This window comes from Gymnoscopelus braueri (assembly GCF_963280865.1).
Source record: "Gymnoscopelus braueri genome assembly, chromosome: 7".
In the NCBI taxonomy this organism is placed as follows: Eukaryota; Metazoa; Chordata; class Actinopteri; order Myctophiformes; family Myctophidae; genus Gymnoscopelus; species Gymnoscopelus braueri.
In genome coordinates this window covers 34,706,965-34,727,415 of record NC_137608.1, presented here as the reverse complement: position 1 = coordinate 34,727,415, position 20,451 = coordinate 34,706,965, and the positions used below count along the sequence as shown (strand labels likewise).

Below are 20,451 nucleotides of genomic sequence, written 5' to 3'. Positions count from 1 at the left end.
ATAATACCAGTTAATGTGCCTGCCCCGGTTGACAGTCGGAAGAGCTCTTGACTTCAGACCACAAGATCGAATCCCAGCACAGGAGCCTTGGCATCTGAACAATCGAACTTCCGCAGGTCTACTATCTTTTTTCGCCTTTATCATAAAGGTTGCTGGACAGAGGATGAAATGCATAATTTATTAAATAATATAAAGGTAATATCAAATACATTGTAAAAAATGAGAGACATGACGCTTTATTAGCAAGACAATCTTTTATTATATTATTCCTCATTTTGCTGGTTTCCCCCGAAACCCCTTTACTGTTACAGAGTAGAACTGCGTTAGAATCTCTGCTGATATGTGGCCATAGCTGAATGCTTAAAGAGCCTACCTGGCAAGTCATAAATCCCAGATTCAATCCCAGGCCTCGGCAATGTGTTAAAGCGTCCCTTAACAAGACACTTAAAGAATAGTTCACCCTAAAATTACTTATTTTCTATAAGTTACACACTCATGAAGCCTTGAATTCATGGAGATACTTTTTTGTTTTTGACCCATTCCTGAGCACAGACTCAGACATATTGGTTGGATCGGCGGTGCCCTGTAGGTGTGAGGGTAGCATAGCGGCCAGAACCTGAGTCTAGTAGAACACAATCACGATTCAAATAACCACTTTTAGCACTATTTAGCACCATTTTTGTTTAGTGTGACATATGATCTACAGCCTGTAGATCATGTGTTTACCTGTAGACTACAGGTAAACACATTTGAACATAGCTCTGAATGTGAACCATGGCTAATTTGAACATGAAGTTGATGATCAAAGTGACAGCTTCTGTAACCTAAACACACACACACACACACACACACACACACACACACACACACGCACGTTTCTCTACCATGTTCAGAAACCCACTTCCATGTGACAGTCAGTCATTTAACATCATAATGACGGGCTTCTGTTCTGGGTTCTGAGTGACACCAAGTAGAATTATAACGTGGTTCTGGCACCTGCTCCCACAGTATGAACAAATGTGGGCAGAGATCACCATCTAGTGGAGAACACTGAAATCACATGTAACCAGAGTGTGAGGTCAGATGGGACAATCTGCATTTTCAGGACTGTTCTTGTCAAATTAGATACACATAATCAATCAATCAATGCAAGTCAGGAATGCATGCCCTACCCGGATATGCAATATCCGTTGTACTTATTGTAACCATCGTCAGAGTAGTACCCGTTGTACCAATCTGTCTGTCTCTTTTATGCCCATACATGGATATCTCTGTATGTCTGTCTGCCTGCCTGTGTCCCTTTTATTCACATATATGGAGATCTCTGTATCTGCTAGTCCTTGTCCCTTTTATGCCGATATATGGAGATTCCTGATGTCATCAGAAATATGTCCATATATTATACACTCAGATTTTCTCAAAGGGATCTAATGTTTCATGTGATATAGCTTTCATTTGTCTCATCAGTTGATTAAATGTCCTGCTGTGAGACTAAGATTCAACTGTTACTGTTCACATTCCCTTTTCACACCCATTGTTTAAAACGTCAACAGATAGTCACTTTTACAAATACTGTATATCTGTTCCACTGATATCGGCTCCTCACACACAACCAGTCCCTTGAATAAGAATACAGAGAATGGTTTATGCGCATCAGCATTTTTAATTGGACAAAGCAAGAAAACATTGATTACAGTAGCAGAGTCAATATCAATTATCAGGGCTAGCCACCTTTCTAAACAAAAGGGTCTGAAAATGTCCGTAGGCACTGCCTAAATTTTTTAAAAAGAGTTTATGTCTGCTAAAAGAAACCAGCTCTATAAGGCAACGATTATACCATAGGCCTCCCCATTTCTCTGGCAAAAAAGGGTGACAGTGTAAAGTTGAATCCATTCAAGGTTTGTGATACAAAATACTGGCATTTCAATATTAAAAAGAAAAAGAAAAAAAAACATCAGAAATGTCATTTTATGTTCACCCTTTTAAAAATCTTAATTTTGTTAATGTTTAGGTTTTTTTCTGCACTGCGTGGCAATGCTCTCTCATCCCTGCATGGAAGCATCACGTGTGTTGCACTGTGCCAGTGTAATGTTTGATAGTGCTGCTCTGCTACGTACAATGTTGGAGTTAACTGTTGAGTTATCAAAACCAAAAAAAAAAGCAAGCACCCACAGTTAACAGTAGCATTTTTACTTACATTGTTTCAAATGAATGTATGGTTATTTACATGTGGAGGGAAAAAATAATAATTTGAGGCTGACCAAAATAGATATGGAGAAGAGAGATGGAATGCAAAACAAAAACCCTCTTGGTAATCACAATTTTTTTTGTCAAAAGTACAAGAGGAAGAACTGTGCAATATTTATCTGCCCTTACAGAGAAACAGCAGTGGCTTCAAATCCCTGCAATTTTTTAATCCGAGAAGCAAAAAATAAAAATGAGGAAGAAGAATTACAGATTTCCATTCCTCAGATAACTAAGGTTCATAACTTAGCACGATTCATCTGACCCTTACGGTTTCTTTAAATCTTCAAAAGAACTAAACAAAAACTACCCTCCCCCCGCACTTTGACTTGTCCCAAGGAAACGAGTGAAAATGATGGAAGCAATATTTTGAGTCAAATATCAAACCCAAACAAAAGGCGCAAAAAAAGTGTCTCCTTTACAGTTTTATATTCATTTACAGTTAACTTAAAAACGGTAAGAGCCCCTGGTTCACGGCCAGTCTTGCCTTATCACAAAGGGCGTGAATACCTGCGTGGGTCTCAAAAATTGCTCCTCCCTGACTATTCCCCTTACCTCAATCCCATGGCCCATTCTCCCCCAACCACCCACTCACCTCCCCCCACCCCATGAAATCCCATTTACATCCGTCTTTTTTTTTTCTTTTTCTTTTTTTAAGATGTCAACCTCTCTGTTCAGGTCTCCGTGTCCCATAGTTTGTTTCGTTTAAAAAAGTCCTGCCGCAAAAGGGAGGCGGTGATACACATCCCAGCGGGGGAACCTCTCAGCCAATCAGAGGGCTGGCACAGAGTTGACAACAAAACTTCTCCCACCCCCGGAAATAACCCGCCCGCCCAACCCTTATCAGTGTGTGGGGTATCCGGCGGCGCCCATCCCTGGCTGGTTGGCTAGCATACTCCCATTCAATCCCTGCGTAGGCTCCATAACCCCACCGTTACTGATGGCACTCACGCCAGTCCACCCAGCACTGGCCGGTAAGTGACTGCGAAAACGAGGGAAAGAGAGAGAGAGACAGAGAGGAGAAAGAGAGAGACAAAACGCCAGCAGGTTAGAAGTGAGGAGGCGATAGGGAGCTGAGGGAGGGATGGAAGGAAGGGTGGGTGGGGAGGAGGGGTAGGTTTGATAGGGCAAACATTAGGGGCCAACTAGAATCTCAACAGACTTGAATGAGAACAAGAAGGGAAATGCAGTTATGGGAGATCATGAGGATTTTTAGGCAGGCTGGGGCAAAAATGAAGCTGGCGAAACAGGCTAGCTGAGAAAAAGTGTGTGGGGGCATTTTGGAAGGTCCAAGGGAGGGGCTTAATTTCAGGGAGCGTGATAGAGCAAGCAGACAAAGAGCAAACAGGCTAATAAGCAGAGCAAGCTTTGGACCCCTACCACCCTCTTTACCGCTAATGAACACAAAATTGCCAAAGTTCAAGCTCCAAAGGGATATTAATTGCAACGGTTCTAGATTTGGCCATAATGTAAACCAAACAAAAAAGATAACCAAAATAATGTGACTCTTACCATCTTTATGCAACAAAATAAAACTCACAAGAAAGGAAAATTAACAATTTATACAGGTTTATCTACCGATGATATGTCCAAAACGAAAGGCATCAATTATGCAGTTCCATTAGACTTGTGGTGCCATATGCTATGGAGAGCAAGAGTAGGTAGATTTTAATTCCAAACAGACACGACACCAGGTGATTTCACAAATTAGTGAAATCCACCACTTGGCATTTGATGGAAATTAAGATCTGCAGACATTTGGTCCTGTTGCACATGTTGGGACACTACTGGTAGATAAACAGTATCTTTGCTTATCCATTTCCGCAGCTATTTCAATAGGAATTTTGTTGTTGACATGGTATGGCATTTTGTTTGTTGGAGACACGAAACGTCATTGCACATATGCTGTCCAACATTAACAAAATTAAACAATAAATTCAAATGGCCTACAAGCAAATATTCACACAGAATTTATTCAGTTATCGATGTAAAAACAATTCAATGAAAATTAAAGAAAAAAAAAGTCTCAAAGCGATGATATGGTTGTTGAACGAACAAAAAACAAAGGGTGTGAATCCTTCCATACATTTCAGTAGCCTGGGTCAGCCATCCTAACAAATGTGACCTGCACTACCAAAAATGTGTCAGATGTTGCAAAAACTCCTTTGGAGAAAAGTGAGTTTACGACAAATTGTTGACTTTGGGCTCTTTTAAGATTTCACTGCAGTAAAACTGAGTGTTGGCTTTCAGTAAATATGTCAGGACTCATACAAACTTGGGTGATGTGAAATGCAAACTTGCGGCCTTTTGTCCTTCAGTCTACCTTTGAAAACATGACTCGTCTACAAGACTCGTGACTAAGCTTAAAAGGTTCTAGCATCAAGACCATCAAATTACCACAAGGACGAAACACAGCATTGTGAGCCGCTTTGGCTGTGCAATGCCATTTGTAAGCTAGAAAAATACAAAGCTCACAATTCAACTCAGTTTTCAGCAGCAGCCAAGTGATTTTGGTAGAGATGGTCACAAATGTTAGTCAAGAAATCAGACCATATATATGAAGGTTTGCTCCTCAATGACATCAAATTAAAACAAAACAAAATACTTTATTCAATGAGTTACTCATTTAAGAGAAACGTTTGCCATTTGCTATTTTAAGGGTTTTGCCAGCCAGTCACTGGTATTTTTCAAGAGGGGGAAATCTGTTTTTGAACTGTTTTTGAACATATTTTTTTGTAAAAAAAACAAAAAGGGGGGGGGGAAAGAAAGAAAATTAAAATGGTAAGCGGCTTTTTGGATTGAAATCCCTTCACGTGATGGAGCATGCTTTACCAGAGAAGGGTTTGATTGCGTGGCTGGCGGTGGTTACTACAACATCCTAAACGACAGTCAATTACAAAATAAAAGATAACGTGTATGTTACATATTGTTGGTGTGCTTTAGTCTCAATCTTCATAAAGCTGGACATGGTGAGGGCGGTAAAGGTGGAGTTGTGGAGAGGAGGAGGGTTACGTGTCTCCCTCACGTGGCCCAGAATTGATGCCCCTGTCCTTGGTCTTGGAAGAGTCCACACATGAGACCTCGACTGATGCTTGGAGAGGATGGAGGATGTTGTGGAGGTGGGTGGGAAGCCATGTGCGCACCGTTGTTGATACTTACTTGAAGCCTTGCTGGTTCCAGGCTTGGCCATACACGCCGTAGGTGGGCACCTGCCAGCCGTTGGGGACGTACTGGCCGATCTGAGGGCCGTTGCCGTACCACTGGCCCCACTGGCCATATGGCTGAGCTGCTGCAGGGAAACTCATCTTGTTCTGCTGGAGAGGGTATGAAGGCAGACTATGAATTTAGACATCCCAAAGTTTAACACAGATCAATACATAGTGTGTGTGTGTGTGTGTGTGTGTGTGTGTGTATGTATATATATACAAAATAAAGAATCTCATGATTAAAGCACAATATGTAAGATTATGATGTTTTGGTATTATCCATATGTTCCTGATGTTCTTAACTCATTCAGTGCCACTGGCCAAAATTCATTGTAAAAAAAAACCATTCAGTGCCACAGCCAAAATTCATTGTAAAAAAAAAGTGCTTAGGAGCCGAGATACAGGCTTTTTCAGTAAGAAGTTAAACAAGAAGTGAATGGAGCAGAACATTTTCATATTTTTCTTTTGGGACGTATTTTACGTCCTGTGGCACAGGGCTTATTACATTGGACGTATTTTACGTCCAGTGGCACTAAATGAGTTAATACAGCAAACATGTTGTAGAAAAATCATGAAGGTGCTCTTTGGTTGGAGACTGAAAACTTGCAACAAAAGGGAAAAACACAAGGCACTCGGTGAAAAAAAGTTTAAAAGCCTTTATCGATGTGGCTAGATCATAACAGAATGTGTTAAAACGATTAGATTTGTGCTCTTGAACATTTATTCTACTTCTAGTTTGACCAATTCAAATACTCTTTAATCTCAATATCAAAGATGACCTATTATTACCGTAGGGCTTCACGGGCTTCACTTAACAGCCATATGGTGCAGTGTTAAAGTTACAAGCGAGGAAGACATGCATTATGCCTGTAGTCTTCATTAATCATTTGAACCATTATCAACCACCTTGCATGTGGGAAGAGGAAAATGTGCAAGTGAGAAGAGATAATTTACAAGGGCTAGTTAATAGACCAATTGGTTTTGGCAGCTAACATTCAAACTTATAGTATAGATTGACGTGCTTCCATAGAGGTAGTTCTCACACCAGGAGAACCGTAGTGTTTTAGAGTGGGTACGGCAGCCTCGTCACTGGGTACTGTCATCGTGAAAAAACACTTTTTGCCATGTCTACCAAAAATACATTTCTTACTGCACACAGAACATAAATGCTCCTGGAGCTCAGAGCTTTTTGTACTCCAGACTGCATAACGTACAGCAAGAACACCAGAAACAAAAAGTTATTTTACTTTAGCCAATCTGCCTTGTGAGCATTTAACATGGCTGTAGCATACTTCCACTTGAAAAACCTAATAATAAACTTGGTCTCAGTCAGATTTTGAGGTTATTTGGTCGTGGTATGGTGTGTTTTGTATTTTTTTGCATTAACCTGCCATAGTACGGAAACTGCTAAATAAACTTTTGGCTAAATCTGGCACATTTACACCACAGATGTTAATTAATGTGTACTGTCACAACACACTGATATTAAAACAAGGTACAGACATTCTATGTAGCCGTTGAGTATAATGCTAGTCACAGTAGTATACTGTCCTCCAGGATTGGAACAAACCATCAGAATACATGGCTTTTATTATTATCATCTACTCAGTAGCAAGAGCTGCAGCAAAATAATGCATACTTATTTATGCTTACCTGGGGTATAGGCATCTGCTGCATGGGGTTCATCATATCTGGCGTCTCCTTGCCCCAGTAGCACTTGACTATATGGCCCTCTATCGATGTCCCATTGACTGACACAATGGCATGGGCTGCCGACTCGTGGGAGTTAAACCTAGATGGAGAAGGGACCAATTAAAAGGAATAGTTCACTCAAAAATGCTAATTATGTCATCATCTCCTAGCCCTCAATTAAAAAAACTGATTATTTATTTGTCAACAATACCGTTTTTGAATGCTATGTGCGCACACATTGTTTTGGCTTCAAATGTCTTGAATAATGTTGCAAGAGCTGGAGTAATTTTATAGTAATTCATATGTTTACCCCTTTTGGAACTCTAAAAGCCATGGACCATGAACTCAAGTAGGCTAGTTTTGGAGAAAGCTGCTACAACATTTTGCTGGCAAAAATGCTCGTCTTGATTAGACAAAGAAACGTAATATGTATTTCAACTGACGGAGAGTAGACGATGCCAGAATTTTCATTCTTGACTCCAATAATTTAAAACCTCTAATTGAGCAAGTTACCTAACAAACATGTGGCTCCAATTCTAGCCATTTAAAAAAATCATAAATATCAATTATGCAGTTACTGGCAATACTTATTTGCAATACTTGCAATACGCATTTGCCAGTTACCAGCATGAATGTGAAAACTAAGCAGTATGAATTTGAAAACTACAAACTTTTATTTCCTTCTCTCTGCGCCTGCACAAGATAAATATATTACATTATTACACCTCTAAATTAATGAGGGCGTTTCACTGCTGCAATTTATAAGCTCTAAAATGGCAGGAAAAGTTTTTCATTACTGACTGTCGACCCGGGTGGTTATTAAATTGACAGGGGACATGGCAGCTTGCTGAAAAACTGTAGCAATAATCACAAATTACAAATCCGCTGTGAAATTTATATTACCAAAGTTCCCCTTGTAATACTAATCCTGTACAGCTTTTGTTTTAACAATACTGCAGTAGAATTGAATGACTATACATTCAGGTTTTACTAAGTGGAATAAATGAGGGAATATTTATTTGTGCTAGAATACTGCACCATGGAGCTACAGCAGTGATGGCAATGAGTGAAATGAGGCGCTGCCCGTTTGCTGGTTGATTGTGTGATGTAGAAACCATCCAATTTTAAAGATAGTAGTTAGGGCTCTGGAATTTCACTTTAAGATTGGAAAGGTCATACCCGAATGGGTAGAGAGGCCGTCTGTTAATCAGAAGGTCCCCGGTCCCCCCCCCCCCCCCCCCCCGCACCCACCCACCCAGTCTACCTGTTGGAAGAGTCCTTGAGCAAGACACTTGCAATAGTGCCCATTGTTCTGAATAATTAAGGATGGGTAAATGCTGAGGACAGATTTCACATACCAGTCCGGTGGCCTTTTGGCACTACGCAAGTTGGGAACAGTGTCAATTTTGACAGCAAATTCTGATTTAGTCTTAGTCTTTTGAATAACACACCATTTAGTTTTAGTCCTATTTCAGTTATCTGAAGTTGTTTAGTCTAGTCTTAGTCGACTAAATATCAAAATCTTAACACAAAAAACTAAATTAACACTGGTCGGGAAGACGGGAACGATGCCCCACCCGGTTATAGAATACCCGTTGTACCCATTGTCAGAGTACCCGTTGTCTTTTTTTTTGCCCTTTCTCATGGACCTACCTGCGGATTATACGTGTGTCAGTTACCATATGTGGATTACGCGGTCGACGCGCGCTGACACTTGCACCTTAATCCCATGTACAACACACTTGACTTTTGTTTTTTTTCCTCGCACCTTAACGAACGCCCATAGCATATCATGTACAGTACACATCTGCTGCCATGCTCACGCACCTCTATGTCTTACCTACTTACCACACCTTATGTCTTACCTCAGGTACAATGTGTAAATATGTAGATTGTTTGTTTCTTATTGATTGATTTCTCTTCACCCTTGCCACCCCTTTCTTTTTTATGGAAATAACAAAAACAATGGAGCTTGCACAAAAAGAAATTTCACCCGTTTTACACCTGTAAATTAGTTTTACACCTTTATGTGATAAAGTTGATTCTGATTGCCTGTCTGTGTCCCCTTTATTCCCATATATGGAGATCTCTACATCTGTTACGCCAGAACCACTCTCCCTCAGGCACACTAGAATAGTCTCCATACATGGGCATGTTGCGTATGTGATGCCCACCGTCCAACCACAAGGTAATTTTAATATAGGATGTGGAAATGTACAATGACAAAAATACTCCAGCTAAATTATTATTACTACAATTATTATTATAATTACACGCCATCTTTTCCCTTATTAATTTAGCAAAAGCTGAGGGAGTTATAGAAAATAAATGATCAGATCATACTATCTTACAGGGTAGGGAAGGTGGTGTGTAATTTAATTAGTAATGTTGGTATGTTTATAGCATTCAGTAGTTGAATTGGATTGGGATGACTACCCCACAGGTACTGAAAAGGGCACAAGGACTCCCTCCAGCGCCTTCTTTCTTACCTCACGAAGGAGTAGCCTTTATCTGGGAACACACGGATTTCCATGATTTGTCCAAACGGAGAGAATGTCTGTCTCATCAGTTGCTCTGGAGGACAAATGTAGAGGACAGAAAATCAACATCAGATAAACCTCTTTTTCCATGTGGCTAAATGTGCCATGAGGGCAATGTGTGCAGCCTGAGATCTGCAGATTAAACAATTTTATTTAAAACCAAATTAAGTGAAGCTAAATTCAAAAGCAGGGTCTTATGTTTGCCATTACTGGTCACTAAACTATGAACTGTGCTGTCTCATACGACCAGGATAAAAAAATATTTTTATAATCAGTATTAAAAAAAAAGAAGAATGCACCTCTATCAACCTATGTCATGGCTACTGTAACCACATGCTATGTCTTTGACTCCGAGAGAATTTACAACAAATTTGTGATTTGTTAATTGTAAATTTGAGTCTCAGATAAATTATTTATCAAGTTTTCTTCATTTTTTGATTCTTCATTCACCCTTAAGGAATGTTTTACAAAGTAAAATTCTCTGCGAGTCAAAGACACCACTGCGTAGGTAGACGATAGGAAGTCATTTCTTGGGCGAAGTACTCCTTCAAGTTTAAAGATGCAGCGCAATGACATTTTCGGTCATTTTATTTTGAAGTTTCAGTCTGAATCGGCCTCGCAACCAATCAGAAGGTAACATCCCTTCAGGTTATGGCACAGTAGAATCTCACTCACATGGTGTTATTGTTTGTAGCCTGCAGGAGCAGGCTGGTCAAGGGAGAGAAAGACGGCCACTGTGTAGAATGTTTGTTACGAAAGTTGCTTATTTCTAACCTATAAATGTTTTCAGATACTTATTTTAGTGTGCTGATTAAGTTTACAATGAGTAATACACCATCCGGACGTCATCTTGAATGAGATTCAAAACGGAGTAGCTCTGTAATTAAAATCAACTGTATTTGAAGGAACATGTAACTATGGGAGTCTCACAGGTGAACGAAATTAAGATTCATTTATATTCATTAAAGTGTATCTATGTCATCACGCAGAACGTTTTCGTTCACAGGAAGTAATTAAGATTAGCTTTATAGGGACTTTTGATATAGAAATACACAAAAAAATACATTAATTGGCATCTATTGTTAGGTATGCCCATATGATGACAATGGATATGGCTCTAAAATTGTGAAATTGTATTTTTCATTTCACTAGATCTTTAAGTCTGTGGTACCTCCAGGGCAGGCTATGGGATACAGCATGTTAGTTGGCCTGACAACAAACTAGCCAATCACAGAGCAATTGTCCCTCCTGTGTATGAGATCAAAACAGCTTGCGAGAGCAATGGGGGTAATCTTGGAAGCGAGATCGATCACCTATACAGGCCAACGGATTACATTATAGCATGTCGCGAGACAGGTTAGTTTTACCCTATTGATGACCAAAACCCTGTAGGGTTATGAATGAACAGCTCCAATTCTATGGCCTAGAGATGTTAGGATATCTGGGTGCCCAGGTATCTCGACTGGACTTGCCTTGGCAGGCAAATGCCCGGTGCGGAGGGCCATTTGTGACTGGGGGTCAACCGGATGCACACCGGACGATCTTGGTGGGCTTTTAAGTCGCCCACGGAGCCATTTGAAAACCACCATTTGGACTGTCCGCTGTCTAATCGTTTGCTGGTTTAAATGTGGACCCCACCAAATCATATCAGCCGAGATGTGCAGCGCACATTAACATCAATGGTTTAATACGAGCTACAACTACTCTTAAAACACAGCTTGTTTTGTCAAGTCGATTGCATAGAAAGGGATTTTGGATGACATTTTTTGAGAAACCACAAATCATGAGACAAGATTTTTCCAGCCAACAGTGAACCGAGAAAAATAAAGGTTAAGGAACTGAAAGCTCAACTAGGAACACAGCAGACCGTTTTCACAAAGACAAATGGTTAATGCGACCACTGCAGCCTAATATTGTGTGTACCACGCTCTCGTCAAACAAAGAAATCATTTTGGGTGAGATATTCTAGGAGACCTTGCTTTCAGACTCTTATGCAGTCCAACCATGCAGAATATAAACGTTTGGATGGCACACAGTGGCTGATGGACTCCACTTTCCTCGTGGACTTGACAAGATGAATTAACTGAATTTACAGTTACAAGGCAAATTAATGGATAATTATGCTTGTTTGTAGTATTAGTGAATGCTTCCGTGTTACTTTTTGGTTGTGCTGTACAGTAAATACAATGTTTTATTGCGTAGTGTCTTTTAACTCAGCCATGACTGGTCCCTAACATTATATCCATCTATATTTCTTAGATAGATTAAAGACGGGCATATAATAAACATGATCAGTATTCTTGATTGCAGTCATTCAAAGTCAGGCTGAAGATTAACTGTTCAACTGTACAGTGACAGATGACCACCTTGTTGCATCTCAGAATTGCAAAACAACCTGACTTTAATCGACTGGCAGCTAGTTCCCAGTGCCAAAAACGTTTTGTGTACTGACCTGTGAGTCCTGTGCTGACTCCACCACAGTAGACGGTGCAGTTGCTGGGACTGGACTGGTTCACCACCTCATCGAATGACAGGTGCTTTGAGTTGCCTGGTAGGAAACCATGGACACAGGACATGTTCACATAAATCTACCAACTCAATGAGTCAATGTGCAAAAAGTTATTACATTTTTCAAAAGAACCCAACAGCACTATTAACACACATGTCATGAACACATTACTAACTCTGCTGCCTAGAGGACACATGACCACATTACTCTGCTGCCTAGAGGACACATGAACACATTACTCTGCTACCTAGAGGACACATGAACACATTACTCTGCAGCCTAGGGGACACATGAACACATTACTCTGCTGCCTAGGAGACACATGAACAGATTACTCTGCTACCTAGAGGACACATGAACACATTACTCTGCTGTCTAGAGGACACATGAACACATTACTCTGCTGTCTAGAGGACACATGAACACATTACTCTGCTGCCTAGAGGACACATGAACACATTACTCTGCTGTCTAGAGGACACATGAACACATTACTCTGCTGCCTAGAGGACACATGAACACATTACTCTGCTGTCTAGAGGACACATGAACACATTACTCTGCTGCCTAGAGGACACATGAACACATTACTCTGCTGCCTAGAGGACACATGAACACATTACTCTGCTGCCTAGAGGACACATGAACACATTACTCTGCTGTCTAGAGGACACATGAACACATTACTCTGCTGTCTAAGGGACACATGAACACATTACTCTGCTACCTAGGAGACACATGAACACATTACTCTGCTGTCTAGGGGACACATGAACACATTACTCTGCTACCTAGAGGACACATGACCACATTACTCTGCTGCCTAGAGGACACATGAACACATTACTCTGCTACCTAGGGGACACATGAACACATTACTCTGCTGCCTAGAGGACACATGAACACATTACTCTGCTGCCTAGAGGACACATGACCACATTACTCTGCTGCCTAGAGGACACATGAACACATTACTCTGCTACCTAGAGGACACATGAACACATTACTCTGCAGCCTAGGGGACACATGAACACATTACTCTGCTGCCTAGGAGACACATGAACAGATTACTCTGCTACCTAGAGGACACATGAACACATTACTCTGCTGCCTAGAGGACACATGAACACATTACTCTGCAGCCTAGAGGACACATGAACACATTACTCTGCTGCCTAGGAGACACATGAACACATTACTCTGCTGCCTAGAGGACACATGAACACATTACTCTGCTGCCTAGAGGACACATGAACACATTACTCTGCAGCCTAGGGGACACATGAACACATTACTCTGCTGCCTAGGAGACACATGAACACATTACTCTGCTGCCTAGAGGACACATGAACACATTACTCTGCTGCCTAGGAGACACATGAACACATTACTCTGCTACCTAGAGGACACATGAACACATTACTCTGCTGCCTAGAGGACACATGAACTCATTACTCTGCAGCCTAGGGGACACATGAACACATTACTCTGCTGCCTAGGGGACGCATGAAGACGGTGTTTCTGACAACTGAGTATGAAGAGCATTAACCCATTAAGACCTAAAGCCGATTCTACAAATGTCTTCTAAATCCCAACAGTATTCTGAAAAACATATGTTTCTATATCAGTGGTGCTCAAACTTTTTCATGTCATGGACCCCCAAAATTATATGCATTTGGCTGCCGACCCATCTCAAAATATGTTGTTTGAGGGACCCCCAGAAGCAAAGATTTGAGTAAAAAATGTTTGCTTTAAAAGAATAGATATTCAAAGATTTTCACAATTTTTCTGAAATAGCAGATCTACAAGCTCATAACGTGGCGCTATGAGCTTGTATATCTGCTATTTATGAATAGCCACGGTGTAAAATAATGCTTTTTAGCTCAAATCTAAAAAGTGACACAGATGCGTTCGAGGTCTTAATGGGTTAACAGAGGTGGCCCATACCAATTCCTCAGAAACATTCAAGAGTACCAAGTACCTTGTTAAATGGATAAGCCAATCTTAGCATTTTTCAATTTACAGGCATTCATGTCATGTGGTATTGGAACGACTGCTTCAGTTCAGTTGCATTTCTTAATTTTCTCAAACTATGCACCTGTAATGTCAGATACAACATGAACTTGAGTGTGAATTTTTGTTTAGGTAGGTTCGGATTACTCTTCACAGACTGCATTTTAGCATTGTTCATGTGCTGATCAACAGGTTCATGTGCTGATCTGACCACAAGTACTTTGGAAGTAGGAGTGGCACAGATACAGGTAATGTTATTACCAAGGCACCTTTATGTAAAATGAATGTCAATGACGACATACTTTCATAGTTGGTTTTTGGAGCAGGGGGCTTTCTTGTGGCCCAGTTGGTTCGGATCTGTCTACCTCCCAACCACTGCCCACCCATCTGCTGAATAGCGTTCTCTGCATCCTGGAACATAGGGAGAAAAAGAAAAGTAAAATAAAAAATTCACACACACGTCACACAGGCTTTATTGGTCAGGCTGTGGCACGTATATTAAAAAGGTAAAGCAAGTGATATTTTTGGTTAAAACTTAAACAAATAGAGCCATGTAACACTTATTTTAACTAACAAAATATATCACTTGTAACAACTTTAACGGCCTACGGACAGAAAGCGATACCATTATCACTCGATTAACTAGCTGAAAATGTTCCCTCACTCTGAACAGTCTTCTACAGAGTGTACCAGTGAGACACCGTTTTCTCTCTCTTTCTGCATAATGTGTAAATATTCTAATTTTGTAGTAGCTGCAAATTGGAGAAAGAAAAGCAAATATATTGCTGACCTGGTGTATGTCTTTAACCATGACAAACTGTTGGTTAACAAATACATGCATTGAAGTGAAGGCACAACATCTTGTATTTAGTCTAATATAGCTTAGATTGAATTGTTCCACGTCTCTACCCAAATGTTTTGCGTTTCCAAGTAACTCCCGGTACTTGGAGGCAATTCTTTTTTCTGTGCCCGTTCTTTCAAAGTTCCAGTGGGGCTAAGCAGGGTTGAGGCAATACCAAATGGTGAAGTGCAACGCTTCAAACTACTGGTCAGATAATTCTCACTAGCAACAGACAAGACGTATTCACAGACTATTCCATCCATTGAGGTTTGCAAGTTGTCTTGCACTGTTCAACTATTAACAAATGTTTAAACTAGATGGTGTAAATGAGAAATTAAATGGATTAATGTTGAGAAACTGCATGGAGCAGGACGGAGGGCAGTTGTGGGTGTCGCTTGTAATGCGTTACCCCCAGTACTGCTGTAGACGGGCCAGAGTGATCTAGTGATACTTGATAAGAGCTACAGCACAAGTAAATACAGTACTGAACCTGTTAGAAACCGTGGCAATGGTAGTGCCTTGGGTTGCAAAATTCCAGAACATTCAAGGTGTAAATTTCCCATTGGGAATTATCTGGAATTTAATGAGAATTAAGGGGAAGTTGAATGAATAAGATGGAAATTTACAGGTTATTTGCTCAGGCTGTATTTACCATGTAATATGCAGATAGAAATATCATAAGCAGACAATTGTAAAGCCTTCTATTGAAGAAAAAAAAAAGTTGAAATTAAATTGACTCATTTAACATTGTAATACACTATAAAGACAGTCTCATGACCCCACACTTACCCACTTGTTGAAGAAAGACACAAAGCCATAGCCTTTGGATTTTCCTGTAGCCATATCTTTTACAACACGTGCATCCCTGCAGACGCATGCGTGCACACACACACAAAACGGTCATTCAGAAATGCAATCATAGCGGTTAATAATTATTTTTAATGATGTATCCAAAAGAGTGTGCACTTTAACCAATAAAGTGTGAGGGTAAAACTAGTGCTGCACTTACGATATCCTCCCAAACGGGCCGAAAGCAGCTTTGACGTCTTCTGTGGTGATTTCAGGGCTCAGATCTCCGACAAAGACATGGAAGTGATCTGTAGAACATGCACCGTTTAGAAATGATATGATGTTATTTACACAGGCTGTCACAACATTGCAGAAGACAACAACAATCTCGCAATATTTCTGCTAAATACTTGAGTGCAATATGTACTTCTATGCACATCGAATAGGGATGAAATGTTTTTCTTCTAAAGAAATTTCTTCTAAAAGAAATTGCATTAATCAGTACTAGTGCAGTAGTGCCTGTTCGGAGTGGGCTGATTGCTTGAAAAGTGCTACATGCAGTGTTGTCGAGATCCGCAAAATGGGTGCTTTGCAGTGTTCTCGAGAACCGCTCATCTGATAGACTTCACACTCGACACTGTACTCCCTTGGGTCTTCAGCAATACACCAGTGTTAAGTCAATCAGATAAACAGTTCTTGAGACATGCGAAACAGACAGATATACATTGAGATTCCTGGAAGTTATAGACTGATTGAAATTGACCTATGTGATATATTTGCATCCCTAATATTACATCAGCTGCTATATGGTTTTACATTTTAAAACTATATATTTTCCAATACGTTTTTCTTTCAGAATTCAGTGCTCATTTCTGATCTATGCTGACAGTGGCTTGGCATTGAGTTGCTCTAAACTCCAGTCCTGGGGACACAGTACAGCTGGGTTTCATTCAACACTAATACAGGCCTACCCTAATGTAACAGAAAACTAGAATTAATCTGATTCCCAGGACTGGAGTTGTGACTTACTAAACCAAGTCATATGGCTGAAGATACCCGGAATTAATTCTATGCATTTACCCATCCTAACTATTAGGAGCAGTGGGCAGTTGGGGTTAAGCGTTTTGCTCAAGGACACCTCAACGCTAAGCAGTAGAGCCGTGATCAGACCGGGAACCTTCTGATTCCAAAACGTCCGCCCTACCCCCTGAACCACAGCTGCCATTAAAAGACTGGTAGCTACAACTACAGGATAACATCTAATCGTGTATGGCATCCACACTAACAGTATGCTCCCCCACTTTCCCCATACTTTTTGCTTTATCCAAAAGTGGAAATGAGACCCACATTTTCCAGTCTGACCTGTGTAACAAACTCTGTGCTACAAATGACACATGACAGCGGAGTTCTTTGGACTTACTGCTTGTGTCTTTTTTCTGACTGGTTGGCGTCGTGGCCCAGTTGACTTTGACTTCCTGGGGAGAGGGAGAGAGAGAGGACAGGCCAGGTGGGGTATGTTTACATTATTCACAGCATAACACAACTGCCTGCAGCTGGGGTGACGCCAGGGTAATGAACTGCCAGTCACACACACACACTCTAGTGGTGGTGAATGGGGAGGAGTGCCTGACAAACAGCTACAGAAAAATTGAAAATGCAAACAAAAATGTGTGTGCAGTCTTTGTCTAATGTTAACGGCAATATGACCCTGCACCAATGCCTCCAAGCCAAATTGCAGTTTCTATGCAAGTTGATAAATGTGATGTGAGCTTAAATACTACATCTGCTTTACATAAGTAAAACTGTTGGCATCTGGTAATTCAAAAAATGGTATTGTCTTAAGGTGGTCACAACTGGGATAACTGAAACTTTGATATAGCTTGGATGGCTTTCAATAGTAGTTCATGGAGATGGCTGCAGGAAACGAAAGGAGAAAAAAAAAGCCATTATGCTTGTTGCCAGGTCTGTTTGTAATGTTGGTTGTCTAGGAGTGTAAGCTTATTCCATTGCTGCACTCAATGTAATGCACTGGTTAAGAGTATTGCCTAAAATGTGTATGTGATAATCCAAACTTCAGTAATTGGCAGTGTTCAAATTCGCTAGAGCAGTGGTTCCCAGCAGGTGGATCATGCCCCAAAACGGGTTTGTGAGTGATCTTGACAATGTCACAGACCAACAACTTAAAATCCAGGAGATGTTGTGCCTCAATTTTTACCTCAGAAAGGGTCAAATTAGGGTCCCAGTCAAAGTCAGTTAAGAACCACTGTTCTAGAAGGTGCGTCATTTAACGTCCCCGCCCCAAGCCCACCCATCCCCACTCACCCTGTAGATACGATAGCTTACCTTACCCATTATTTTACGTCCGTTCATGGCTGCCAGGGAGGCAGCAGCATGCCTGTGCTCATAGAACTCGACAAAGCAGTAGGGATCATTGCCGGCAGTCTGTTAATAAATGATATTGAAAATTGCTATACAGGTTATATCTTTACTTTTATAACTATACAGACAATAAAAAAAACAAGGAAGAAAAGATATTAGTCAATGTATGTAACATAATTAGGGAAAAAAGGGTTAACTGCAATTTTTGAATTGAAAAGCCAACAAAAAAACAATGCTTTCAGAAGAATCTCAAGTCTGTACTGATTTTACCAATCTACATATCAGGTTAGGACTCAATGTGATGGTGACAATTAATGACAGCCTATGTTGTGGTCTAAATTGGTCTTTCATTTGTCATCGTTATCATTTTGGTAAAAGACTGTTGACTGAACATTAAACTGGCATAACATCATGGGATTAATAGAGAAACTCACATCCCAACTATACAATCTAATGGTTTAAAAATGCACTGGATAGTACACTGGTATTTTAGTGTTGTTGTTTAATTTGGTATATTTATTGAGTATTAAAAAAAAGAATATACAAATACAGAAAATTAAACCACAACCATGTTAAATCCAGATTTTGTGCCAACACCATCAGTGCCTAGGCCTGTTGACTGTGATTTCTGTCAGGCCCTTATTTAATGATATTAGAACAAAAAACTGGAGGCCAATACTCACGTCAACTATCATTTTACAGCTCTTGCACGGCCCGATCTGTGTGAAGACCTGCAGGATGAGGGGCTCAGTGACATCCCTGGAGAGGTTCCCCACGTACCTGCAACAAGGATGGACTCTCTTTGTCAAACAGGAAGTAGCATGCAAACAAAGGCTAGTTAACCAAGCTAGTGGCTACAACCTCGGACTTTGACGAGAATTAAATCACATCCACCGTAACGACCGACACCTAAATAAAAAACAGAGGAGAAAAAAAACACCCGGGCCAGACAACTGAGGGGTGATGATGAGCCCTTTGAAAAAGCAGAGTCTTGTGTGTCTGTTTGGTGCGTTGACGTGGCCGGTCTGTCATCCAGTCTGTCTGTAACCCGCCGGTGGAAAAATTGCATTCACATGGGCCTCCTCGATGCTAATACAAGCTAGCTCCAAAAAAACATTTCACCCCAACGTTGCTACTGCCCACAAACGTATAACACATACAACTTAAGTTCAATATAACGCGTTTTTTTTTGTTGCGTGGATGTAAAAGAACAAAACGTACACACGTCAACCTTTAAAATAGCCAAATATCATTTGCAGGCCCCGGTTTACTGAAATTAGCAGCGTTTTGCATTCACGCTAACGTTAGCCACGTTAGCAGCGCTGCTTCACTTTCATTTCAGAACCAACTGCAGAATGTGACTCGCGTTGATACTTGGTCGCGAAACCCTTTCCCCGTAGACAAAATGGACGTAATTCCAATCGAATACGGTTCCTAAATTAAAACATTGGTCATTTTTGTCGAGCAAATTCAACATGAATGCAGCCCATTAGCTATATTAGCTAGGGCCCGGTCTATTTACACATGAAGAACACACACCGCAAGGAACACGCTCGTTTCATAAAAACATTAGAACATCGGAACAGAAAAGAAAACACCGAGCTGAGATAGTAACATGTTGGAAGCGCTTGTTGTGTTGAAACAACAGCGGCTTTCAGTGTTTATTGATGGAATGTGGAAACGTTGAGATTTTTTTTCGGAATGTGCCGTACATATAATATACAACAAGGAACATTTCCATTTACCAGGCGATAGACGGAGCCCCGCCGTTTACTTACAAGGTTTTGGGTTGATCGTCGTCCATCATCATGCTTCCAACGGTCGCGTCCTGAGAATGTCTTTAATCCGTGAACATACAAAGATACGTTCCCGTTTTTAAACGAAAACTGTGCCACGAGCGTTAACGGGAGTCGCTTTCAATTTAACATCAAACGTCGGCCCTCAAAAATATCTACTCCACTCACACACACACACACACACACCAGCAGACAGCCTCAATCTGATGCAAACAATGGGAAGTTGAAGATGGCGGAGGACGGCGCGTCAGCAGCGTGAACGGCGGCGTCGCTTGCCAAAAAGGACAGATCTACATGCGAACGACGCGTCGCGGCGTGACGTGTTGCTAGCTTGGAGATCTGATTTTTTTAGGCAAGCGACACTCGTGCGATGGATGATATCTGCCGCCACATCTGCACACAGTAGTTCGGGAATGTTTTCACACCATATTGCTTCATATCT

General features: G+C 40.8%; 1 protein-coding gene across 5 annotated transcripts; it reads right to left on the bottom strand.

Moving 5' to 3' along the window:
- Window positions 1-1,640: 1,640 nt before the first annotated feature.
- Window positions 1,641-20,243, bottom strand: tia1 (TIA1 cytotoxic granule-associated RNA binding protein). 5 transcript variants are annotated; one of them, XM_080433049.1, is made up of 12 exons: window positions 19,992-20,243; window positions 18,897-18,993; window positions 18,178-18,276; window positions 17,255-17,309; window positions 16,055-16,142; window positions 15,835-15,910; window positions 14,507-14,615; window positions 12,135-12,230; window positions 9,632-9,716; window positions 7,104-7,242; window positions 5,404-5,555; window positions 1,641-3,226 (listed from the first exon to the last, which is right to left on the bottom strand). In XM_080433049.1, the coding sequence occupies exons 1-12, from the start codon at window positions 20,021-20,023 to the stop codon at window positions 3,088-3,090; spliced, it is 1,167 nt and encodes a 388-aa protein (XP_080289175.1). In that variant the 5' UTR covers window positions 20,024-20,243; the 3' UTR covers window positions 1,641-3,087. The 5 variants fall into 5 exon arrangements, 4 of the variants coding, with proteins under 4 accessions (XP_080289175.1, XP_080289174.1, XP_080289173.1 ...); XM_080433048.1 differs by having other exon boundaries at window positions 5,404-5,558; window positions 19,992-20,241; XM_080433047.1 differs by lacking the exon at window positions 1,641-3,226 and having other exon boundaries at window positions 3,299-5,555; window positions 19,992-20,240.
- Between the last annotated feature and the right edge of the window lie 208 nt (window positions 20,244-20,451).

Bases quoted from the DNA above. Each gene is read 5' to 3' on its own strand.
- tia1 (XM_080433048.1), bottom strand. From the start codon at position 20,023: ATGATGATGGACGACGATCAACCCAAAACCTT. The intron at 15,911-16,054 runs GTAAGTGCAGCA...ATGCGTCTGCAG, and splicing joins GGCCCGTTTGGGAGGATATC to GGATGCACGTGTTGTAAAAG. The intron at 5,559-7,103 runs GTAAGCATAAAT...TACCCTCTCCAG, and splicing joins AGCAGATGCCTATACCCCAG to CAGAACAAGATGAGTTTCCC.